Source organism: Bos indicus, chromosome 9 (assembly GCF_029378745.1).
Source record: "Bos indicus isolate NIAB-ARS_2022 breed Sahiwal x Tharparkar chromosome 9, NIAB-ARS_B.indTharparkar_mat_pri_1.0, whole genome shotgun sequence".
Lineage (NCBI taxonomy): Eukaryota > Metazoa > Chordata > Mammalia > Artiodactyla > Bovidae > Bos > Bos indicus.
In genome coordinates, this window is record NC_091768.1 from 95,165,609 (window position 1) to 95,192,658 (window position 27,050).

The 27,050-nt window shown below is 40.2% G+C and overlaps 1 protein-coding gene across 2 annotated transcripts in view; it reads right to left on the bottom strand.

Moving 5' to 3' along the window:
* The window catches only part of SERAC1 (serine active site containing 1), a 54,391-nt gene that overhangs the window by 24,706 nt on the left and 2,635 nt on the right, over positions 1-27,050 (bottom strand). The window contains exons 2-9 of one of the 2 annotated variants that reach the window (XM_019967642.2): positions 17,008-17,126; positions 16,196-16,287; positions 15,069-15,105; positions 12,703-12,839; positions 9,514-9,603; positions 7,964-8,095; positions 3,623-3,744; positions 2,366-2,494 (exon numbers count right to left, since the gene is read on the bottom strand). In XM_019967642.2, coding sequence (XP_019823201.2) covers positions 2,366-2,494; positions 3,623-3,744; positions 7,964-8,095; positions 9,514-9,603; positions 12,703-12,839; positions 15,069-15,105; positions 16,196-16,286 — 738 coding nt within the window. In that variant the 5' untranslated portion in view covers position 16,287; positions 17,008-17,126. The remainder of the gene's footprint in view (positions 1-2,365; positions 2,495-3,622; positions 3,745-7,963; positions 8,096-9,513; positions 9,604-12,702; positions 12,840-15,068; positions 15,106-16,195; positions 16,288-17,007; positions 17,127-27,050) is intronic. The other variant, XM_019967643.2, reaches the window with a different exon arrangement.

The window sequence follows — 27,050 nt, forward strand, 5'->3', positions numbered from 1 at the left end:
GAGTGGAGCTTCCCTGGGGAGCACTCTAAGAGCTCTGACCACGGTGCAAACACCGCCTTCCTCACCTAAGTGTGGTCTCCTTCAGTTTTCAGCCTCTTTGCCACCAAACAAACTTTACATCTGTGCCCAGTGGCGCCTCCCTGTCAATCTCCTCACCACTCCTAGGGGCAGGCACACCGGTAAAACACAGGCCAGTCCGTGCCTGGATCACAGTGAGGGGTTCAGGTTTAATGTGCAACGGGGAGCCATTTGGAGGGCTCCAAGCAGGAGTGTGACCTGATCGAACTTGTGTTTTGTTTTTAAATCACTGCAGCTGCTGAGGACACAGAACTGGAGACAGAAGTTGGAGGTTGAAGCAGTGTCTATAGCTCTTGGAGGTGATGGAGACATGATAAGGAAGCTTTCTAGATGCAGCAAGAAGGTGAACTTGGCTCCCAGGTACGGACACAGAATGTAGCCTATCATTACACTAAACAAAAAATGTACCCACCATCAAGCCATCAGCCACTGCGGCACAGGCTACCCACTGTGCGCCCTGGGGGAATTCCAGATGGAGGGAAACAGAGAAAAGTCTGCACTCTGGATACTGGCCCGAGGTGATAAAGATGCATATCTAATGAATAATTTCAATGAGCCCAGATTTTTAACTCATGATGTGTTTGTGTGTGTGTGTGTGTGTGTGTGAGAGAGATTAGCAATAATCTTTGGTGTTCAACCGCAGGGTTTTTTTCCCAACAAAAACTCATATACCCTGGCTCCTTCCTCACCTCTGTGGAGCAGTTCCTTGGAGCTACCTTAGCTACAATCCTCAATAAGTTCCCCAAATAAAACTTAACCTGGAACTTAAGGTTGTGATTTTTTCTTTAGTTAACATACTGAGCCCCTCCCATGACAAACATGCTTAATAAAATATAGCAAAACTATTTTGAAACAAAGTTAAGCTCTAAAGAAAATAAAAAAGAAATAAAGGGAAACCCCTGGGTGCTAGAACTGAAAACAATGTTCAGCAGAAGTGGTCAGCACATCGGTGATGGGTCAGCACATCGGTGATGAGGTAGAATGCTTGCAGGCCCCTGAGGATGGGATAGTAACACGTGTTCAGGGGTCACATCACCGCAGAAGATGGGGTTTGAGTCTCACGTTCTCTGGGAGCTAGATCCAAGATCTCTATTTAAAGAGAGAACCCTGCAAAGTTTGCCTCCTTGTCTATAAGAGAGTCTAGAAAAACTGTGCTCACCAGCCCATGAGCAAGAAGCCTATCTCTGCTGGGCTTTGAGTGGGAAATCACAACCACAATCTGTATCATCCACAGATGTATGTGAATTCACACTACCAATGTGCTCTAGAAATTCCAAGCTAAGGAATTAATATAAAAAAAAATTAGTCCCATTATAGTGAACCCTTGGGGTATCCAAAAGAAGCAAACATAAAAACTTCTCCGTAGCAATAAATTTAGAATCTGAGGTACTTGGGACTCCCATAGAAAACAATCAGTCTAGCTAAAGATAAGCTCACAGTAAAAATGATTAACGTGTGTTAATCCACAATATAATATATCGGGGAGCCTCCACAAATAGGAATCAACACCCCAGTAAACTGAAATAAAAAAAGAGACTTTAAAATTATTTTTAAATGAAGGGAAGAACAGAACCAGGATGAAGGAACAGGACACTATGAGGAAGAGATGATGGTGGCCAGGAGTAAGTGGCTACAGTGAGGATGGTGAGACAATGGATTCAAGGCATATGTGAAGGAACAGCTTACACTAACTGCTGATCAGATGAACATGGAAGAAAAGAATCAAGAATCCCTAGGCTTTAGCTTAAGCAACTACATGGATGCTCTGCCCTCTACTGAAACAAAACAGATTAGGGGAGGAAGAGCTTTGTGGAGGGAGGGAGGGAGAGTTCAGTATGTATAGTTGGGATGCCTGTTAAACATCCATGTAGAGACATCAAGAAGGAGGCTGCAATATTTAAACCTAGAGCTTAGGTGAGAACACAGGTTAGAGAAGTTGAATTCAGGCATCACCAACATAGAGGTAATGTTTAATAGCCTTGTCGGTTACTACCTATTTATTCTTCAAGATCCAACTTCAGAGGACGTCCTATAGAGCTTTTTGAACATGGCCTCTTACAAAGAGTGATGGGATCCTGGATCTCTCTTACACGCTCTGTAACTTTGTTTATTAACTGTCTCCCGTTATCCTGAACACCAAGCCCAGGATGTGGCAGACAACCAGGAATCAGAAGTATTCAGTTCCTAGATGAATGACTGCCCTACAGCTCTAAGTGCTAGCCTCTAGCACAACATTTTAGAAAAGTGGACACTCAAGGGTATTTACTAACAGAATAGAAGAGCTAACCTTCTGAGCAGCTAGACTTTGACTGCTCTCACTCAGAGCCAAAGCTGTAAAACACTGGATACACTCGTCCAGGTCCGTTTGAGGTAAAGAAGCCAGCAGGTGTCTGAGCTCTTCTTCAGTGGAAGAATCCTGAAATAAAGGGAAAAAATTCTTCATAACTAAATTCAACAATTGAGTATAATGAAAAGCACCCAAAGAATCTAAGCCAAAACAAAACAGTAGAGGTAAATCAGTGCTTTTAGTCTTGCAGCCGGTTGCCCACCCTGGTAAAAGAGGACTGTTTAATTTTGAATTCCATACTTTCCTGTCTACTACCTCAGCCTGAAAGACCTACTGCAATTTATCGCTCAAGATTTCACCTCATGGGCCACTTCACATCTTGACTCAAAATGAATTACTATATTCTCTCTAATTAAAGCTGGCTTTTTAATATCCACAACTTGTTCCTATTGTTCTGATTTTCACTAATAACTTACGTCTAGTATAGTTTTTTTCTGTTTTTCAAAAACTCATGGCAAAGTTTTCAGATTTTCACTTTCTAGGAAAGCCTAGGAAAAGCACTTAGGAAACATGCTCTAATATCTTTATTAGTGGTTAACAATTAACCATTGTTATTAATTAACCACTATTATTTATTATTAATTAACCACTATAATTAATACTATTAATGTATACTAATACAGGGAGACCTGGTGTGCTGCAGTCCATGGGGTCTCAGAGAGTCGGACACGACTTGGCGACTGAACAACAACATGGTAATACATTAGTATCTAAATGCAGTGCTTCTCAGGGGCTGTTTTGCAGACTAGGAAATATTTAGAAATATCTGGAGACATTTTCGGTTGTTACAATTGGGGGGTGCTTCTGTCCTCCAGGGAGTAGCTGCCACTGTGTACAGAACATCTTCCAACAACAAAGAATTATTTGACCCAAAATGTCAGTAGTGTTGAGATTGAGAAAAACCGATCTATAACAATCTTAGTACAAAGGACCAATTGATGGATGCTGATATGCTAAGAAGCCACCCTCTGGTAAAAAGAGACTCCCAACTCCACAAAGAGGAAAATAATTTAGGAGAAATAGCACCTCCTGAGGAATCAAGAAACCTTGGAATGGAAGCTACAATTGCAGGTTTACAGCCTAACTAACCTGCTTGTGAGAAGCTGCCAAAAAATTGTTTTTTGAATTGTTATTTTGCACCCAAAGTGAAGATGATATATTAAACTTTTTTTCACTCAGCAGATTATTTTTACTTACTTCTTTTAAAGATGGCAGGGGAGGAGGGCGGAGAAAAAACCGAAGATCACTGTCTTTGCTTCGTGCCAAACCAGTAAGAGTTCTCATATCACAGGCTTGAGCGATTATCCTGTACTGGTAATCTATTGCAGAAGTATGCTGTTAGCACCCAACTTAGGCTATGGTTGTTTCAAAGATTAAATGAAGAACATAATTTTTAAACTATAAGTTTATAATTCAAAATTTTGCTGCATTTACAATACCAATAAGCAAAATATCCAACATTTCCATGACTGATCTAATTTTCAACACATATCTAGACATATCACAGTCTAACTAGCCTTTTTGAAAAAATAAACCTCAAATGTGAAACCTGATAGATCAGAACCAATTTAATTTCTTCTCCTTTAAAAAAGAAATTCCAGCATTCAAAAGCTATTTTGATCACTACAGAAAACCCTGCAAGGAGATCAAACCAGTCAATCCTAAAGGAACTCAATCCTAAATATTCATTAGAAGGACTGATGTTGAAGCTCTAATACTTTGGCCACCTGATGCAAAGAGCCAACTCATTGAAAAAGACCATGATGCTGGGAAAGACTGAAGGCAGAAGAAGGGGGTGGCAGAGGATGAGATGGTTAGATAGCATCACTGACTCAATGAACATGAGTTTGAGCAAACTCCGGGAGACAGTGAAGGAAAGAGGAGCCTGGCATGCTACAGTCCAGCGTAGCAAAGAGTCAGACATGACTTAGCAACTGAACACCATCAACAAAAGCCTGCGGTTCCATTTAGATCCATCATCCCCTGGTACTGCTATTGTGCTCTGGCATTTCATGATGCTGATGAATAATCTGAGGTCCCAGATAGCAGTACTTTGGTTTAGCCTTCATGATTTCACTGTTCCATTCTTTATGTATTGCTATAGAGTGAATGTTTGTGTCCCTCCCAAATTCATGTGTTGGAACCTAATCCCTAATGTCATGGGATTTGGAGGTAGGGCCTTTGCAAGGTGATGTGCAGCGCTCATGACTAGGATTAGTGCTCCTGTAAAAGGGACCCTCCATCCTTACCAGACACCAGGGTGCCAAGTCTGCTGCCCTGATCTTGTATTTCTCGGCCTCCAGAAAACCGTGAGAAATAAATTTCTGTTGTTTATAAGCTACCTGAAAAGTGAAAGTCGCTCAGTCGTATCTGACTCTTTGCAACCCCATGGACTATATAATCCATGGAATTCTCCAGGCCAGAATACTGGAGTGAGTAGCCGTTCCCTTCTCCAGGGGATCTTTCCAGCCCAGGATCAAACCCAGGTCTCCCACATTGCAGGCGTATTCTTTACCATCTGAGCCACCAGGGAAGCCCAAAATAAGCCACCTAGTCTATGGCATTTTGCTACAGCATCCCAAATGGATTAAGACATGTGTCAAAAAAAAAAAAACCAAAACCTGCAACCACTGGAGGAGACATTATTTTTAATAATAGCCCTATGTAACCTGGGTGTAAGAATCAAGTGTGGAACTTTTTCAAAATCTACATGCCAGGGCTCCAACTTTGATGTTTCTGATGGAGCAGAAATCTGAATGGAGTCTTGGAAGGCAGATTTTGAAACAGATTTTTATTCTAAACCGCCACTCACATTCTCCACTGAACTAGTTCAGTTCAGTCGCTCAGTTGTGTCCGACTCTTTTCGACCCCATGGACTGCAGCATGCCAGGCTTCCCTGTCCATCACCAACTCCTGGAGCTTGCTCAAACTCATATCTATCAAGTCGGTGATGCCATCTAGCCATCTCATCCTCTGTCGGCCCCTTCTCCTCCTGCCTTCATTCTTTCCCAGCATCAAGGTCTTTTCCAATAAGTCAGTTTTTCGCATCAGGTGGCCAAAGTACTGGAGCTTCAGCTTCAGCATCAGTCCTTCCAATGAAGATTCAGGACTGATTTCCTTTAGGATTGACTGGTTGGATCTCCTTGCAGTCCAAGGGACTCTCAAGAGTCTTCTCCAACACCATAGTTCAAAAGCATCAATTCTCTGGTGCTTAGCTTTCTTTATAGTCCAACTTTCACATCCATACATGACTACCGGAAAAACCACAGCTTTGACTAGATGGACCTTTGTTAGCAAAGTAATGTCTCTGTTTTTTAATATGCTGTCTAGGCTGGTCATAGCTTTTCTTCCAAGGAGCAAGTGTCTTTTAATTACCTCCACCATAGTTTGGTCTCTGGAGAAGGCAATGGCACCCCAGTCCAGTACTCTTGCCTGGAAAATCCCATGGACGGAGGAGCCTGGTAGGCTACAGTCCACGGGGTCGCTAGGAGTCGGACACGACTAAGCAACTTCACTTTGACTTTTCACTTTCATGCATTGGAGGAGGAAATGGCAACCCACTCCAGTGTTCCTGCCTGGAGAATCCCATGGACAGAGGAGCCTGGTGGGCTGCCGTCTATGGGGTCGCACAGAGTCGGACACGACTGAAGCGACTTAGCAGCATAGTTTGGTCTCAGGTCAAACAACAGGGAGGGAACACACCCCAGCCCATCAATCAATAGAAAATTGGATTAAAGATTTACTGAGCACAGCCCGGCCCATCAGGATAAGACACAGTTTCCCCCTCAGTCAGTCTCTCCCATCAGGAAGCTTCCATAAGCCTCTTATCTGTCAAAGGGCAGACTGAATGAAAACCACAATCACAGAAAACTAATCAAACTGATCACATGGCCCACAGCCTTGTCAAACTCAATGAACCTATGAGCCATGAAACTAGGGCCACCCAAGATGGACAGGTCATGGTGGAGAGTTCTGACAAAACGTGGTCCACTGGAGAAGGAATGGCAAACCACTTCAGTATTCTTGCCTTGAAAACCCCATGAACAGTATGAAAAGGCAAAAAGATATGACACTGAAAGATGAACTCCCCAGGTTGTTCGGTAGGTGTCCAATATGCTACTGGAGAAGAATGGAGAAATAACTCCGGAAAGAATGAAGAGATGGAGCCAAAGTGAAAACAACACCCAGTTGTGAATGTGACTGGTGATGGAAGTGAAGTCCAATGCTGTAAAGAGCAATATTGCATAGGATCCTGGAATGTTAGGTCCACGAATCAAGGTAAATTAGAAGTGGTCAAACAGGAGATGGCAAGAGTGAACATCGACAATTTAGGAATTAGTGAACTAAAATGGACTGGAATGGGTGAATTTAATTCAGATGATCACTCAAATTAAGTAAGCTTATTTTTACATTATAAATTACTATAGTCACCAATTAGTCAAACTGACTGACTAATTCGTATGGAGACAGAGATCTTATTCTGAAACTAAACTTTTCTTTGAGAACATCATTTTTTTTACATGTTTGTGAAAGTGAAAGTGTTAGTCACTCAGTTGTATTAGACTCTTTGTGACCCCATGAACTGTAGTCTGCCAGGCTTCTCTGCCCACGTAATACTCCAGATAAGAATACTGGAGCCGGTTGCCATTTCCTCCTCCAAGGGATATTCCCGCCTCAGGGATCAAACCCAGGTTTCCTGCATTGCAGGCAGATTCTATACTGTCTGAGCCACCAGGGAAAGTGAAAAAAGCAAAAGCAAAGTCGTTCAGTCATATCCGACTCTTTGTGACCCCGTGGACTGTAGCCCACCAGGCTCCTCAATCCACGGAGTTTTCTAGGCAAGAATATTGGAGTGGGTTGCCATTTCCTTCTCCAGGGATCTTCCCGACCCAGGGATCGAACCCGGGTCTCCCGCATTTCAGGCAGACGCTTTACCATCTGAGCCACCAGGGAAGCCCTCTACTAACAAAGTATATACTTTAGTCCCTGTACTATATTCAGAGCAGATCTGAGCTCTTGCTCATGTACTTTTACCGCAGAACCTGCAATTTTAAATACAATTAAATATTAAAAACCTTTCTTAAAAAACAAACATACACATGGCCAATTAGGTACATTTGACAAATTATTATATTAAAGCCAAGAGACTGTCAACTGAAAGCACATATCACTTTGGTGCAGCCAGCAATTAAAATATATCTCATTAAATAGGAATGAAAAAACATGCCAACACATTAAGCTATACCTATCAGAATCAAGAGTTTCTCCCATCAAGTATAAAAACTTCATTCTGGTAAAAAGTTTATACAAATATATCTACCTCCGTTTTCAGGGGGTTCTTACCAAACACCCCATGGCTACCAGGTCAGCAGTTTTCGTACTTTATCACTGGAGTTTCTTTTAAAGTTTTTGAAAATATTGTTTACACATGTTAATATTTCCTGAATTATTCTCCTTCTTTGATGTCTCTGGCCCTTCATTTCACATCAGAGATCACGAGCTTGCCGATGTGTGCGGCGTGCGCAGACGTCTCCTTACCGTGCCAGTGACGGGCCTCCGACATCTCCTGGACGGCCTGCAGTCGGGCTGCTCTGTCATCCGACCGGCTCTTCCTCAGCAGCAGCCACACAGCGCAGTCGTGATCTTCTATATCGACTGTACTAAAAGTGTCTTCACGGTAACAAAAAAAGACAATGTGAACTGCTAAAACGTTTTCATCCTCACGTGTAAGAGGGTAGTTTGTTAAGTATCTGAAATCTACAATAGGGAAGTTAAATCCATCGCCAGGTGTTGATAATGACTGAGGCTTGTTCTCAGTTCTGTCATATTATGCTGTTTCATTTGTTACATATAATATGTACGTGCTCTTGTTTTATATATTATGTTGGCTTTCACGATAAGGTCTTTGTTTCTTTTTGGCTCCTTTTCCCTAAAGAAACTTTTTATTATGAGAAATATCAAGTATATGAGATAGATTAAAATAATAATACATTAACAGCCAGATGTTTACCACAATTAGATTTAACAAATGTTCTTATTTTGCCATAGCTGTTTAATCTGCATGGTGTGTATAATTTATTTTACTTTTTTGCTGTGCTGAGCAGCTTGTGGGATCTTAGTTCCCTGACGAGGGATTAAACCCAGGCCCTTGACAGAGAAAGCGTGTAGTCCTAACCACTGGACTACCAGAGAATTCCCCTAGATGTGTATATACTTTTTTTCTAAACTGTGTAAAAGAAAGTTGCAGAAGTAATGATATTTTACCCTTTCATAATTCTAAATGCATCTCCTAAGAATAAGCCTACATTCTCCTATATAATCACAATGCCATTATAACACCTAAGAATACTAACAAAAATCTTCCAGATCGTCTAAAAATCAGTCTAACTCCATCTTCAAATTCCTCCAACTTTTCTCAAAATATCTTTAGAGCTGTTTAAAAAAAAAAAAAAACAGGATGTGGTTAAGTCTCTTTAATAATTCTAGAAAGTTTTCCCACCTTTCCTTTTTCATCACACCAACTTTGTAAAGAGATCAGGTCAGCCCTTTTACAGGGAGCTCCACAATGTAGATTTGCCCAATTGTGAATCTATATTTTTGATGCAATATGAGAAAGCATGGAAATGATTTTCTAAAAAATAATTTTGAAATATTCATCAAGAGAGTCTCAATATTTATTTGGGCTTCCCTGGTGGCTCAGAGGGTAAAGTGTCTGCCTGCAATGCAGGAGACCCGGATTTGATCCCTTGGTCAGGAAGATCTGCTGGAGAAGGAAATGGCAACCCACTCCAGTACTCTTGCCTGGAAAATAAATCCCTTGGATGGAGAAGCCTGACAGGCTACAGTCCATGGTGTCACAAAGAGTCGGACAACTATCTAAAAATAATGCATCCATAAAGACAGAAGGAAAAATCTTTCCAAGGCATCAAGTCCATAAAATTAAGTATAGCCCAAGAGAACAAGGTTATTCAATTTTCCATAGCTACAATAAATCTTAGCACAAGAAATGGAAAAAAAAATCTCAGGTTGATCATTGAATGACTTTCAGATTACTGATAAGGATTCTCAATTAAGTATGTGATACTTACCAGCAAATGGACCCCGAAATATCCTGGCTGATGTTGCTAATACTTTTCTTACTGCTTTGTGAAGCTCTTTTCTTGCCTGGTAGGTGATTCCTAGAGTGATTACAGATGTAAATAAAATCAAATAGGTACTCTTAATGCTGTGCTCCAATACTTCAAAGAAAAATGTATAAATTAAGTTCTGATTTTTTAAAAAGAAAATGTAAAATAGCATCTTTCTTTTTTTACTGTCACTATTAAAGCAACTAAAACCATTATGGGAACACAGAGTCTCCGAATTCCTACCCCGCTTCCAAAATTACTTTCCTAGTCAGGGAAAAGGTGAAAACAAAACAAAAGCAAACACACTAACTCAAGCTAACAAAAATCCTCATATACAACACAGGATTAACTATATTTGAGAAAATGTCACTTAAAAATACCCCTCTCACTGTGATGGATTCATTTTGATATTTGGCAAAACTAATACAATTATGTAAAATTTAAAAATAAAATAAAATTAAAATTACACACACACAAAAAAAATACCCCTCTCAAAGCGAAAATTAGAGATACGTGACTAGTGAGATTCAGCTTTACTATATAAGTAAATTATATGCTATAAAAACTAGCTGTGTAATTGATGTAACACACCATGAAAGCATGCTGAAATAAGTAGGGTACACTAACAATACATGCAGACTAGAGAGGGCGGTGATAGATACAGCTGCAGACAGGGGAGCAGCAGAACCTGCCCGACTCGGGGAACGTAAAGTGCTCACAGACATGGTTATTCTGGCTGACGATGTACAACAGGCAGCTGTAAATCTAGTGTGATGACTTGCCAGGCTACCCATATCCTGATGAAAAGATACTCTGTTCTAAAAGTTCATGTTCACCAAGCAACCATCTGATTATTAATTGGGTTTCTATCTGACCTAAATATGGAGGAGGGGAGGGTTTCGACTAGTAGAGCCAGGTTTTCCAACCTTAATGACACATTTTTTTTTTCCCTCTGTAAATAAGTTGGCATTCACATTTATGAATCCATCCCATGAGTTTAGGGTGCATAATAATAAATGCCTTAGACAAAAATACCTCTGAGCTAAGTGACAAAAATCATGTTTTCATGTTTGCTAAACTGAGGACCAGCGTCTGAACTGACAGTCCTCGTGAAGTAAAGAACTCCAAGTGAAAGTGAAACTCGCTCAGTCATGTCTGACTTTTTGTGACCCCACGGACTGTACAGTCCATGGAATTCTCCAGGCCAGAATACTGGAGTGGGTAGCCTTTCCCTTCTCCAGGGGAATCTTCCCAACCCAGGGATTGAATCCAGGTCTCCCGCATAGCAGGTGGATTCTTTACCAGCTGAGCCACCAAGGAACTCCAAGTTTAGACTAAAACAGTTGGCTAGTCTTCACCTGACTTAGTTATAGGAGAGCTGCAAATTTGGGTTAAATATGTGAAGTCCAAAATTTGATTTTCAATTAATTCCTTAGCAACTTGGTTCTTACAGGTCTGGTTATTCTTACAGTTAGCTGAACCTCTTTTATTAATGTTGTATTCATTTTTTAAAATTTTTATAGGTTTTTCTTCAAGTTTTATTGCACAACAATTGACATACAGGTCCGTATAAGTTTAAAGTAAACAGCATAATGATTTGACTCACATGAAACGAGTACCGTAACATTTAGTGAACATCTATCATCTCATGGATACAAAATTAAAGACATAGAAAAAAAATTTTTCCTTGTAAGGAAAACTCTGAGGATTCATTCTCATAATAACTTTCATATATAACATACAACAGTGTTAGTTACATTTATATTCATTAATGTACGTTATACCCTGAGTACTTATTTATCTTATAACTGGAAGTTTGTACATTTTGACCACCTTCATCCAATTCTCCCTGCCGCCACGTGCCCTGCCAATGGTAAGCACAAATCTGATCTCTTCTCTATGAGTCTGTTTGTTCTTGATGTATAATTGACTTACAACATTGTGTTAGTTACTGGTATTGTTGTTGTTGTTTAGTTGCTAAGTCCTGACTGACTCTGCAACTCCATGGACTGTAGCCTGCCAGGCTCCTCTGTCCATGGAGTTCTCTAGGCAAGAATACCAGAGTGGGCTGTCATTCCCTTCTCCAGGGGATCTTCCCAACCTAGGGATCAAACCTGTGTCTCCCACATTGACAGGCAGATTCTTGACCACTGAGCCACCAGGACTGTTGATATCACAATATAACAATCACTGGGGCAGGAACTATGGATTTTTTATATCCTTTATTTTTCTACTTTTCTCTGTTCTGTATCTAATCCTCCTGATCACTTTTAAAACTGGGTGGTTGGGGAGAAGCTTTTCCTTCACAAAGTTATTTCATTTTAGTTTGATACAGTTAGTATGGCTGGGAGACAACTAAGAAAATTTTCCTTTACTGTGAAACATTTTAGTTCTAATTTCTGCCAGTCACATGAAGTAATTTCATACTTCTATATATTTCAAAATGATCAGCACACTAAATCTAGTTATCATCTCTCACCATACAAGAGTACTGCATAATTACTGACCACATTCCCCACACTGAATACTTTATATCTGTAACTCATTTATTTATAACCAAAAGATTGTACCTCTCAATCTCCCTTGCCTATTTCTCTCCTTCCCCAAACCCCACTCCTCTGGCAACCACGTGTAGGTGTTCTGTATAAATGATTTGGTTTCTGTTTTGTTTACTCATGTTCGATTTTTAGATTCCACATATACATGAAATCACACAGTATTTTGTCTTTCTCTGTCTGACTTATTTCAATCAGCATTATACCCTCTGGGTCTATCGTGTTGTTACAAATGGCAAGGTTTCATTCCTTTTTATGGCTGAGCAATATTCCGTTGTGTATATACACACACATATCTTCTTTATCCATTCATCTATTGATGGGCACTTAGGCTGCTTTCATATCTTGGCTATCGTAAATAATGCTGCACTGAATAGAGGGATGAATAATCTTTTAGAATTTTCTTTGAATAAATACCCAGGGATGGAATTGCTGGTTCTAATATAGTTCTATTGTTAATTTTTTAAGGAATCTGAATACTGTTTTCCATAGTGTTTGTACCAATTTACATTCCTAAATACTCATTTTTTAAATTCAATAACTAACTTCCATTGTTCACAAAGATGGGATTACTTTACCATGACCATGAACTTACCATGATTTTCTGTTTTATCTAAAGAAACTGTGTGCACATATATATATGACTTCATTTTTTCTCTTTCTATCACTTGAGTATCTAATGTCAAAGACTTCTTCAAGGCCAGAACTTCATATGTAATAAATAAAGAGCCTCTTAAAAAGAAACAAAAAATTCATCATAAACATATAATCTAAATATAACACAGGAGCCACTCTTTTTTAATAAGCTTTCTGTAGAACTTTTTCTTTCTTTTTTATTGGGAAACATAGTATGAATACGGTAATGTGTATATAACATACATTATACATATATATATACAAATGTATATACACATTTCAGCTTAACAAATAATAAGAAATATCTGCATTACATTCCCAGGCAAAAAGCATTAACAGTACCCAGAAGCCCACAGTGCGTCCCTCCCTGATCCTGACCCTGTCTCTCATCTTTATAGCCAATTATTATTCTCTGATTATAATAATATCCTTGCTATTCTTTATAGTTCACCACCTAAACACGAACCTTTAAACAACAAGGCCTAATTTTGTCTGTGAATGTCAAAGGAATGGAATCTCACTGTATGTACACTTTAGTTCAGCTTTCTTCCTGTGAGATTCACCCATGTTGTTACATGTATCTCGAGCTCAAGCATTTGTATTTTCACGTGGCATGTGATTCATCCACTGTGTGGCTATATAATGACTTACTTATCCATTCTACCACAGACGGGCATTTAGGGAATTTCTGTTTTGAGTCAATTACAAACAGTGTGTTATATACACACCATATACTTCTGCACTGTAGGCATGTGTATATGTTCCTCTAAGATACATACTCGTGTTCTATAGATACATATGTTCCTCCAAGATACATACTTAGAAATAAAATTATAGACTTTCTGAAAGTATTTACATATTGTTCAACTTTACTAGATAATGCCAAAGTGTTTTTTAAAAAGATTAGTCAATCTGTACTCCTTAACACCAGCATATGAAAATTTCTTCTCTCCTAAGCGTTAAACCTAAAATCAAATATTTGAAGTGAAACACAAGGACTGCTCTGACGACCCAGTGGTTAGGACTCTGCCCTTTCACTGCCAAGGGCCCAGGTCCAGTCCTTGGCTGGGAAACTAAGATGCTGCAAGCTGCACGGTGGAGGTGGGGGGAAGCAAACTGGAATTTGTTTTTAAGTGAAATACAATGTTGTACATCCTAAAGTGCAGGATTTTTCCCCTAGTCAGACTGACCTACACACTCCTTATATCCAGACACAAAGGCTGCACTCTGTGAACTCAGAGCTTAGAAACAACAGTTATATGAAGCCTTTTCCCAAGCTTCCCACCCTACAGCAAAAGCAAGGAAGACAGAAAGGCCAGACACCGCCAGCACCAGAAGAATGGAGAGAAAGCTCTCGAGAGTCACCACCTCTCTGCGGGGATCAACCAGGGCAGCCAAAACAAACAAATCTATTCAGTATTTTTATCGCATGTTTCATGAAAGACAAAACTCTTTACTAGAAATTGTGATTTTTCACAATATTCCTGAATTTTACTATGATATAAACAAAGAAACTGCATCATAGAAAAGAATATAACATGTATCTTTTGCCTGGAATGAGTCCAAGGAAAAAAATCCTCTAAATATGTTCTGTCTTACCTTATAATGTCATGGAGAAATGTATGTATTTGGATAAAATGGCAAATATATCTACTTTATCATTTTAGTATCTAAGACTTGATTTCATATTTACACTAATGAAAAAGAATATTATTAACAGAAACACTAGAGCAGCATTGGACATACACTTAATATATATCCATCCCTCCTCTCCAAAAAGAAGAAAAGAGAATGAAAAATAACAACCTTTGGAAGAAAATCACTCCATTCATTAAACATGTGCCTCTGAAACAGCATGAAATGGGAGTGTCAATCTAGTGGTTTTCTCAGTCAACCTCAATTCCTTTCATAACAGCTTTATGGTGACTCAAAGGACTTTCAAAAATAATTTTGACTATAGTTGATTTCAGCTTTCTTGAACCTCTTCATAACCTAACACAAGATGTGATCTTAGGTATGTGAAAGCTAATCAGTGAGTGCCTGCTCTGTACTTGCCAAGTGCTTTCCTCAGAGCAACAGTGCCAGGGCAGAACTCCCAGATCTACACTTAGATCCAAGAGAAAACACTCCTCAGGGCTTAAAGTAACTGGATCAAGACAACACTGAAGTGACAGAACCAGTGATTAACCAGTGATGAATCCACATGTTCGCAGATTCCAAAATCTATACCCTTTCAGTACCCCTATGCTACCTGTAAATTCCTTCCACTGGGCTCTCAAACAGTAGTATAATGAAGTCAATTAACATTTCACAGTTGACACTTACCCTAAAATAAGTGATCCAGTAAACTTTATTATATTTCCTTCAAAAAGAAAGGGAAAAAAAGACAATGTCAATGTATAATTTGTTGGATGTATAGAAGCTTTGTTCCGGGTTTTGTTCAGAGCTTCAAATAATGCTGCCAAGAAAACATTTCTCCTCCCTACTGAGGGTTAAGGAACTCTCCACTGACTTCCCCACATATCAGCCCAAACATTCCTCCCAAGTTCTAGGAAACAGTTCCAGAACAGGAAAGAGGATAATTCCAGGAAGTCTTCTTTATTCCAAGATGGCTTCCTGGACTTCCTGAGGAGCAGCTGGTTTGTTTCCTCCTATACTGCTGGCCCTGTTCCTTCATACTAGGATGTTTCTTTTTCACTAAGCCCTGGAGACAGAGCGCAGACTCACAGACTCTTCTGCTGCCCTACAGTATATTCACCACTCTTGAGTTTGTTCCGCTAGAAATGATGAGAGAAGAAAAGCTCCCTTCTCTGTTCCACTCCTTTTTGTATTTTTAAAATACAAAATCACAGAATTTTCCAGATGAAAAGGATCTATCCTAAAAACTGATCTCTCTTAAAGACCAAAAGGAAGCTCCATGAGGACAGACTTTGTCTTATTCAATACTGTACCCTCAGGGCCTAGTAGTACCCAGCACACAGCAGAATGAATGAAAGATGGCCTAGGTAATATTCTCATTTTACAAATAAAGGTTAGTAATAAACATAAACATTTACAAATAAAGACAGGACATTGGTGCTAGACCTTAAGTTCTTAGAGGGCAAGCGAAACATCTTCCTGGCTCTCCACTGAATTCCCAGAACCTAATACATGGGCCTGGCGCCAGTGGTATAGGAGCTTAATAAACAGCTGCTGAAGAATGGAGTGAGACTTGAATTTACAAGGATGAGTATGAACCTGACAGGAGCAAAGGGAGGGGGAGATTCCCAAGAAAAAGGACTATGCCTGCCTCTGGGCCTACAAACTGGGGGTGAACCATCAGTCCAGAAAAGTTGTAAACAAATCTGAGATTTATCACGGATTAAATAAGTCTTTGCGGACCACCCTGGAAACTTAACCAGAATTCTATCACTGTTTCTACAAGAAAATACTGTCGTTTAAACTGTACTCACTGATATCTCTCCAGTATGTGCTGCTTTTTGGCGGAGGAGTAGAGGTTCCCATTCTTCTACAGCAGATGACACAATAAGCAGCCAGGGACATTCTGTGTATTTAGAACAATTGTAACAGATTTAATTTAGCATGTAATTAAAATATTTCTTTTAATTATAAGAACACATCATTACAGAATAGTTCCACTGCTCTAAAAATTGACTGTGCATTATATATTCATCCCTTCCCTCTACCTTCCTCTAAACCCTGGCAAACACGGGCCTATTTACTACCTCTATAGTTTTGTCACTTACAAAATGTTATTATAATTGGAATCATACAATGAAAAAAAAAAGAACATGTCACAATCACAGTAGATTGACCACAGAGTTAGATGTTTCAAGACTTGGAAAAAAAACTTTTCTATTAAAACAAAATTTCTCCCTTAAAAATTTAAAGCAGACTTATTAGAATAGTATTTTGCTGGTACCTTGACGATTATTATTCAAACCGTATCCAATTGTGAACAATGATTAGTAGGAAATAGGAAAAGAGGTTATTGAGAATATCAATATGGGTGTCAAAAAACTTTAAATGCCTTTGATACATATGCATATAGATAGATACTTATATTTATCTTTGGTGACTGTGAAGTCCCTACAGAAGTGAAAAGCACTCTGAATGGAAGATATACTTAGGACCCATGGAAGCGTTTAGCCCTTCTTCAAATCCTTTAAGATGGTACCCAATATTGTTTAAAATCTTTGAAATTTAATTGTTACTTAGTGGCATCCTGACAAAGAAGATGCTGCTCAACTATCTAATCACTCACCTTTCATGCAACGATTTAACCAACTAAGTGAAGGTGATCTAAATATGATGCGATGGTTTTTAGAACACCTCAGTATTCTAGAATCAGGCTGTCTCCGGATGAAACATTTCTTCTTTTTTCTTTTGGAATAAGAGAAAAGAAAGAAGATGCCTTGAGGAACTCGTAAGAAATGGTCTTTGGTTTATTTTAATACAGTAAAAACATCTGGCAGCCTTACAGAGAGTAGAGGGAAAATAATCTAACTAATGCTTGGTGTAAGAAAATCTGTTAGGAATAACACAAAATAAAAAGCTTAAAAAATTTTCTTGTGGTTCTAGTACATCAACTGATTAAGCAAACTGTTTAAGCAACAGGTAAACTTGTAAAGATCACTGTTTTAAAGGTCACTGTTTCTTATTTTCTCACTTGTTTAAAGAGTTGCTGTCACTTCACAAAAATTTTCACAGTATTACCTTAAACACACACACACACCTGAGCAGGTTGCCCTCCACCACATCCTGAATATGTCTGAGTGCAGCAGAAATCTACTCCATCTTCCTTCCCTCTAGATTTCCTCAAATGCCAACACTGGCCCTTTCAGCTTTTTCTAGAATAAGCTGCTCCATATCTAATTCTCTAACGTTCAACTCTCTCAGCATCTAGACTACTTCCAGTTCACTGCTCTCCAGCCTCAACAAACCTTCCATCTTTGCCTTCCCGGGAGTGAGCAGCTATCTCATGGTTCTACTTTCTTCCAGACTCGCCTCAACTCCGGGGTACATCACTTCACCTTCTTTCTACCTGCTCCCTCAACACACCAGTTGAGTGAGTGAGTGAGTGAAAGTCACTCAGTTGTGTCCAACTCTTTGCAACCCCATGGACTATAGTCCATGGAATTCTTCAGGCCAGAATACTGGAGTGGGTAGCCTTTCCCTTCTCCAGGGGATCTTCCCAACCCAGGGATTGAACCCAGGTCTCCTGCATTGCAGGTGGATTCTTTACCAGTTCAGCCACAAGGGACGCTCAGCAGAGCCCTCCTCTTTCTAGTAATACTATCCTGCAGCCCCAACTTGAAACGTGTTTTCTCTGTTCCGACACTTGGGACAGCCAAGACGGGGGACAGGGGCCACAAGACAAACTGGGAGTGGGCTCCCAGGATGATCTCTGCTGTCCCTGATCGTTTCTCTCTTACCCTCACAGCAACTGCCCTAAATAGCCACGAACTCTGCGAAGCGGGCTATGCTCCCTTCATCCCTTTCAAATGATTTGTCTCTCACTTCGCTCAGAAAATGAAGCCTATGAACTCCTTCAACTTCTGCCCCCATACCTACAAGCAGGGATTGACTGAGGTATTGAGGGAAATAAATTGTATTCAAATAGTGGGGTAGGAGAAGGGTAGGAAGTTCCTTTTAAAAAAAAAAAAACACTACACACAAAACCACAAATATCAAATTAGGTACTAAAATGAAAGTAATTTAGAATGAGAAAAGATACCACAATAAATTCCTGGAGTCCTAGAAATGTTGATACCTTTCTTTTGGAGTTTCATTAGGTAATCCTTCGGAAGTGCTTACAAAGAAATGCTTCGGGATTATACTCTGATCTTCCTCCCTCCCTAAGACATGACAGGTCCTACCAATTCTGAGTGCTCAAAGGTGCCCATGTGATTAAGGCACCCCCAAGCCTAAGCTTCATAATATCACAGGAAATCTACCCTGGCTGTTTTTTACATCGTTATCTGCATCACCTTCTCCAGATTGCAAATGGACTTTTATCAGCACTATTCTTTCCTATTTCTGAGGAAAAGGTCTCATCCTTCCTCACGGGGAAATGTATCATCTATGTTCTCATCTCTTTCACTTCCACAGGGACCTTGATCCATTCATTAACTTTCTCTTCTGTATCTTCACACACTCTCTTTCAGCTCTTTCTACTCCTCCCCTCGAAATACTAGATGTCCAGTGTTCTCCCATCAAAACACAAAAACTTCTCTCACCTCCTCAAGTGGTGGCAGTCTCTTCACGCCCACGACTGCTCTGAACATCCACATGCTCTGCCAAGCCCCGACCTGACCTCCAATCCGCCACCACTTCTCTTTCCCATTGCACGTCTGTCACCTGCATTTCTTAAGACTCTTTCCCCAGTGTGTCTTCCTGAAACACTAGACTGGCCCTCCCCAGGGTCACCAGTGAGTGACATCTTTGCTGCGAAAGCCACTTTTCAGTCACCATCTTCCGGTCTTTGTCTGAAGCGTTTGACTGCTCCCTCTTTCTCTCCTCTAGCTACTGTGACACCGGGTCTTCTAGGCTGAATTCTCACATTTCTGGCCACTCCATCCCATTACTCACTTGGCAAAAACTTACTAAGCACCCACCGCCTGCAGGGGATGGAAACCTGAGATGTGCCCTCAATGGGCTTACAGCTGGCTCTGCTGCCTCTGTGCGTGCGTGCATGCATGCTACATCGCTTCAGTCGTGTCCGACTCTCTGCGACCCCATGGACTGCAGCCCACCAGGCTCCTCTGTTCTTGGGATTCTCCAGGCAAGAATACTGGACTGGGTTGCCATGCCCTCCTCCAGGGGATCTTCCAGACCCAGGGAACAAACCTGAGGCTCTTACATCTCCAGCACTGGCAGGTGGGTTCTTTACCACCAGCGCCACCACCCAGTCCTTAAACGTCAGTGTTGCAGTGGGTTCCACCTGAGGTCCTCTTTTTTCCTCATACTATCTTCTCGTGCTAAGTAATTTCAGTGTTTTCATAATAAAGTTTTACCTGTAAGCTTATGATTCCCAAACTTCTATAACTATTTCTATTCAAGTCTCTCTGCTAAGCTTCACACACATATTCAGCTGCCTAGTGCACATTTCCACTCTGAAGCACCACAAACACCCAGGCTGTCTGAAGTCAAATTATCATACTCCTGAAACCAAATATCCCAAGACCATTTACTACCAAAACATAGTTTTCACACTGATTAGAAATGACTGCTTGCTACACCAAGGTCTAATCTACCTGGGGTCCATTTCTGGAGTTCTGTGCCACTGTTATATTTGTCTAACTCTGCATCCATGATACAATACCTTTCTTAATTGCCATACCTTTAAAATAAGCCGATAGCTTCTAGGTAAGCACCCCGCCCCTATTCTTTTCACAATTATCTTGTCTATTGGGATTTTTATGGAACTGAATTGAATTTACAGACTTAATTTGGGAGAATTGATGCTTTTGAACTGTGGTGTTGGAGAAGACTCTTGAAAGTCCCTTGGACTGCAAGGAGATCCAACCAGTCCATCCTAAAGGAAATCAATCCTGAATACTCATTGGAAGGACTGATGTTGAAGCTGAAACTCCAATACTTTGGCCACCTGATGCGAAGAACTGACTCATTTGAAAAGACCCTGATACTGTGAAAGATCAAAGGCGGGAGAAGAGGACAACAGAGGATGAGATGGTTTGATGGCATCACCAACTCAATGGGCATGAGTTTGAGTAAACTCCAGGAGTTGGTGATGGACAGGAAGGCCTGGTGTCCTGCAGTCCATGGGGTCGCAAAGAGTCGGACACGACCGAGCAACTGAACTGAACTGATATCATATGGAGCCTCTCCATTCATGAAAAGTATATCTTCAGTTCTTCTTTTAGATCTTTTGTAATTTTCTCCACAAAGGTCATGCATGGTTTTTCTTTGTTTCCTCATTTCATGGAAAATTTCAAATGTATACAAATGTGGAGAGAATAATAAAATGAATCTCTCATCACTCAGCTTCAAAACTTATCAACACAAGGTCAACCTTGTTTCATCTACACCTGCTCTAGCCAAAAGAACTTATGCACGAAAGAGATTTCCTACTACTAATGTGAAAATATGCTAATATGACTGAGGAACTGTCATTTCAAATTTTAAATTTTAATTAATTTTAATTACCCACATATGGCTAGTGGCTATAGTATTGAACAGTGCAATCTGTAACCTACATTCACTCCACCACCATAACACTCAATTATTTTGAAGCAATTCCATGATGTCATGTCTTATTTAACCCTTAAATACTATAGTATGTTGCTGCTGCTACTGCTGCTAAGTCGCTTCAGTCGTGTCCGACTCTGTGCGACCCCATAGATGGCAGCCCACCAGGCTCCGCCATTCCTGGGATTCTCCAGGCAAGAACACTGGAGTGGGTTGCCATTTCCTTCTCCAATGCATGAAAGTGAAAAGTGAAAGTGAAGTTGCTCAGTCGTGCCTGACCCTCAGCGACCCCATGGACTGCAGCCTGCCAGGCTCCTCTGTCCATGGGATTTTCTAGGCAAGAGTACTGGAGTGGGGTGCCATTGCCTGCTGAGAAAATTAACCATCATTATTACCCTCTCCAAAAACATTCCTCAGTATCATCAAATGTCCAATGAATGTTTCAATTGTTTCATAAACTTTGGTTTTGTACTACTGGACTATTAGAATTAGGATCTAACCAAGGTCCACATTAGGCTGCTAATGTGCATCTTTTTTAGACTCACTTTATTTCTATAACTACTAATTTAGATTTTTCTTTTCTTGAATTAGTCTTGATAATATTTATTTTTCAAGAAAGTGGGAATTTAGGTTTTTCAAAATCATGAACATAAAGCTATTCCTGCTTATTCCTATGATCTTTTTATCCCTAAAATTGCCTTTTTTCTTCCTAGCATTATTTGTTTCTTTTTTACTTTTCAGCTGTCTTCTAAAAGTTTACTAATAGAAAATGTTATTAATTTTCTTCATCTATTGGTTTTGCTGAGCATCTCTGTTTTACTTTGTTTTCTATTTCTGCTCTTCACTATCTTCTTTCTTTCTTTGGATTTACCCTGTCCTTTTCTTAACGTCTTCAATAAAACTTAATATATTATGAGCATTTCTTGCTGTTTCATAGTGCATTTAAAACCATAAATTCCCCTCTAGTTTTGCTTTACTTCAATTTCACAAGTCCTGATATTTCCACTGTGTGTGTTTAGTCGCTTCAGTCATGTCCGACTCTGCGACCCCATGGACCATGGCCTGCTGGACTCCTCTGTCCATGGGATTCTCTAGGCAAGAACACCGGAGTGGGTTGCCATTTCCTTCTCCAGATCTGACCTGAGACAAGACCTCCTCCAAGCTGTGGATTGTTTAGTTCTGTTTCCAGTCTTTAAACATGAAATTTCTAAAGATTATCTTTTCATTGTGCTAGATGGCATAGATTCTTTGGAATTGTGAAGACATGCTTTGCCACCTAATTGCAACCAATATTTATAAATGTATCATATAAACTTATTCTTTGTTATGGGCAAAATTTATAATATCCATTATAGCAAGCTCATGAATTTTGTTGTTAAAAGGTATACTATGGCTTTACTGCATGATCTTCTAGTACCTCAGAGAGGTTTTTAAAAATTCTCATCCTGGTTTCTTATCCTTATGGTATCCTTGGACTTGTCCATTATTTCTTTAAATTATTTATTCATTCAACAAATACTTGAGCACCTATAAACCAGGAACTGTTTTAAGTACTGGAGATACAGTAATGAATATGAAAACTATGTACCTGCCCTCATGCATCTTACCTTCTACTATAGAACCCCCTCACTGTGCCAAACGAATATGGTCATATTTTGGTCATGATGTGAAAAGACATGTCATTAGGTGTATAAAAACTTAAGACTGTTGGAACCTTAGTACCCTGTTCATCATCGTATCTGATCCCTCGTTATCCCTATTAATATTTATTGCCTTAAGTCCTATTTCATGTTAATATTTACTTTCCATTTTTCTTTCAACATGTGCATCATTTTCCCCAATCATGCTTATAGTCTTTTGATATCATATATATTTAATTCCAAAATCTTTTAACAGATAAGCTTAATCCATTTACATGTACTGTATGTGGGATAAATCAAGTTTTCTTTATTACCCTTTAACTGGTACTGTATGTGGGATAAATCAAGTTTTCTTTATTACCCTTTAACTGGTTTAATTCCAAAATCTTTTAACAGATAAGCTTAATCCATTTACATGTACTGTATGTGGGATAAATCAAGTTTTCTTTATTACCCTTTAACTGGTTTAAAGTTATATCATTTATTTCTATTCATTTAAAAAATACATTTTTAACATGCTACATTAAGTATAAACTTAAAGCAATACAAAAATTGTCCCAAATGAGAATGCTTTAAATCTAATCCAATCTCTATCTTTTTAGGTATTTTTGCCTACTATTTTAATTCCACATTATTTTTAAATACTCCAATGGGAGTCTGTTAGACACTTCACTAATAGGAACAGTTTCATGGACTATGGAAGTTATAAAGCAGACATGCGGGTAGCGACCTCACAAGAAGTCTTACGGGCAGAAAGTCTAGTACCAGGTACTTCCTCCAAAAAGGCAGAAGTTATCACTCTCACCAAAGCAGGATGAAGTATATCATACAGATGTCCCCCATCCAAAAAACCTGGAAAGAAGTACTCCCAGAAAACCAATCCCACCCAGTGGGTGGAGCCTCATCAGGTTTTGCTAGTAACTAATTCTTCTGCTAAACTTGAAGATGTTAAGCCTTGGATTCATCCAAGTGAAGGAGGATCCCTCCTGGCCATCAACACAATAAAGGGGAAAGCTGCTGCTGAAAGCCCTTAACAGACTTTTAACTCTTTAGAAGAAACAGGAAGAACAAACAGGATGGCTCCTAACATTAAGATAAGGGCTGCAACTGTTTGGTTGCTTGAGCAAAGTTCTCTTATCTGATCCTGGAAACTAGTTCGGACTCTCAAGATCAAGTTACTTTACCCTTTCACTATAATTACACTACTTTGGAACTGAAGTACCCATTTCTGTCACTCTCTAATTTAGATTCAGCCTTTCAGTTCAGTTCAGTTTAGTCACTCAGTCGTGTCCGACTCTTTGCGACCCCATGAATCGCAGCACTCCAGGCCTCCCTGTCCATCACCAACTCCCGGAGTTCACTCAGACTCACGTCCATCGAGTCGGTGATGCCATCCAGCCATCTCATCCTCTGTCGTCCCCTTCTCCTCCTGCCCCCATCCCTCCCAGCATCAGAGTCTTTTCCAATGAGTTAACTCTTCGCATGAGGTGGCCAAAGGACTGGAGTTTCAGCTTTAGCATCATTCCTTCCAAAGAAACCCAGGGCTGATCTCCTTCAGAATGGACTGGTTGGATCTCCTTGCAGTCCAAGGGACTCTCAAGAGTCTTCTCCAACACCACAGTTCAAAAGCATCAATTCTTCGGCGTTCAGCCTTCTTCACAGTCCAACTCTCACATCCATACATGACCACTGGAAAAACCATAGCCTTGACTAGACAAACCTTTGTTGGTAAAGTAATGTCTCTGCTTTCCAATATGCTATCTAGGTTGGTCATAACTTTCCTTCCAAGGAGTAAGTGTCTTTTAATTTCATGGCTGCAGTCACCATCTGCAGTGATTCTGGAGCCCAAAGAAATAAGGTCTGACACTGTTTCCACTGTTTCCCCATCTATTTCCCATTTTCATAACGTATGGTACTATATAGGGCCCAGACTAAGGCAGAATTTTTTGGAGTGATTATCCCACAATCGGCTAGGGAGAGCTCATTGTGGGTGTGTGTCAACAGGACTGGATGGCAGCATCCTCTGCAGGGTCCGGGTTATAATGTGAAGTGCTGTCTGCCACTTGTGTTTCCTGTTGTGCTTTGCCCTCACACGTACCAGCCTTTTTTTTGCAGGTGGGCCCCATCCTCAAGGTTACCTCCTGCCTCTGCTAGCCCCTGACCAGAATCAGTTTGAAAGTGAAGTCGCTCAGTTGTGTCCAGCTCTTTGCCACTCCATGGACTGTAACCTACCAGGCTCCTCCATCTATGGGATTTTCTAGGCAAGAATACTGGAGTGGGTTGCCATTTCCTTCTCCAGGAGATCTTCCCAACACAGGGATTGAACCCAGGTCTCCCGCAGTGTAGGCAGACACTTTACCATCTGAGCCACCAGGGAAGTAAGATAGTTTAACCGTGCTCAAACCCACAAAAGATGTGGAATGTTACAGGAGGCCAGGTGGACCACAGAAACCATACTGAATTTGGGCACCACCCTTACTCATATTACTGTGATCTGGGGCACCTAATACTTTTTGGCGAATACTCTTTACCCGAACTGCACCCAACCAATCACTCCCCAACTGAACCAACACCTGTGGTGACTTGAGCAACACTGGCCAAAACCTAAGAGAAGAGAGAGATACTGAGGGACCTGGGGCTGGCTAAAGGGGATGAGCCAGAGAGGAATGGCCACCAAGGAATACGGTCATGGAAAAGAAAAGGGACTATTAATGCAGATAGATGGATTAACAGGGCTACTATTTCAGGAAGAAGGGACAGGTGAAGAAAGCAGCCTAGAAGACAAATGATACTCTGAGTCAATGCACAAATCAGACCTAGAAAATAATGGCAAAAATGCTAAGAACCACTTCTGCGAACGGGCTGATAGAAACACACAGCAGAGCTTACTAAGCATGCTGATTGAACCAGAAGCCAAACTGGCATCTAAGCAGTGGTCCACTATACTGGGGGGTAGAAAGTCAGAAGGCAAAGCTTTGGGAAAACCCATGCCCTCCTTGCCCCCTAGGACTATGGGATATTTTGAGCAGTAACTATAATTTCTGCCACTGTGCCGTGACGGCAGCTGTTCCCTGGATTAACAAAAAGGGGCTGTAGGCAAAGGGAAAAGGAACACTTGCCAGAGACAGCATATACAGCCCATGGGGAACCACTGGGCCCTCATGAACAAACTGTGCCCCAGATTCAGATATGCAGCTCCAGTTCTAACTGTCACTTCTTGTCATGCATACAGGCTTCTCAGGAGACAGGTCAGGTGGTCTGGTATTCCCATCTCTTTAAGAATTTTCCACAATTTGTTGTGATCCACACAGTCAAAGGCTTTGGTGTAGTCAATGAAGCAGATTTCTTTTTTTTTTTTAATTTCTTTTTCTATGATCCAGTGGATGTTAGCAATTTGATCTCTGGTTCCTCTGCCTTTTCTAAATCCAGCTTGTACATCTGGAAGTTCTCAGTTCACATACTGCTGAAGCCTAGTAGAAGGATTTTGAGAATCAACTTGCTAGCATGTGAAATGAGTACAACTGTATGGTAGTCTGAATATTCTTTGGCATTGCCCTTCTTTGGGACTGGAACGAAAACTGCTGAGTTTCAAATTTGCTGGCATATTCACTGCAGCACTTTAAAAGCATCATCTTTCAGGATTTTAAATAGCTCAGCTGGAATTTCATCACCTCTATAAGCTTTGTTTGTAATAATGCTTCCTAAGGCCTACTTGACTTCATCAAAATTGGGAAAGGTATGCCAAGGCTATTTTTAAAAGGTTAAATAAGCAGGTACATCACCCTGCTTATTTAACTTCTATGCAGAATATATCATGCGAAATACTGGGATGGGTGACTCACAAACTGGAACAAAGATTGCAGGGAGAAATATCAACAACCTCAGATATGCAAATGATATGACTTTAATGGAAGAAAGTGAAGAGGAACTAAAGAGCCTCTTTGATGAAGGTGAAAGAGGGGAGTGAAAAAGTTGCCTTAACACTCAACGTTCAAAAAACTAAGATCATGGCACCCAGTCCCATCACTTCATGGCAAACAGAAGGGGAAAAAGTAGAAACAGTGACAGATTTTCTTGGGCTCCAAAATCACTGCAGACAGTGACTGCAACCATGAAATTAAAAGATGTTTGCTCCTTAGAAGGAAAGCTATGACAAACCTAGACAGCATATTGAAAAGCAGAGACATCACTTTGCAGACAAACATCCATCTAGTCAAAGCTATGGTTTTTCCAGGACTCATGTATGGATGTGAGACAGGAGTTGAAGTTCATTTTTTCCCCCTCTATATGAATAGCCAATAGGCCCAGCATCATTTGTTGAAAACATTTCCCTATCCTCATTGAATCGACTTTGTGCCTTGGTTGAAAATCAATTGATTAAATAAGTAGGGCCTATTTCTGTACTACACTGCATTCCACTGATCTATTTGTGTACCCTTATGTAAAATCACACAGT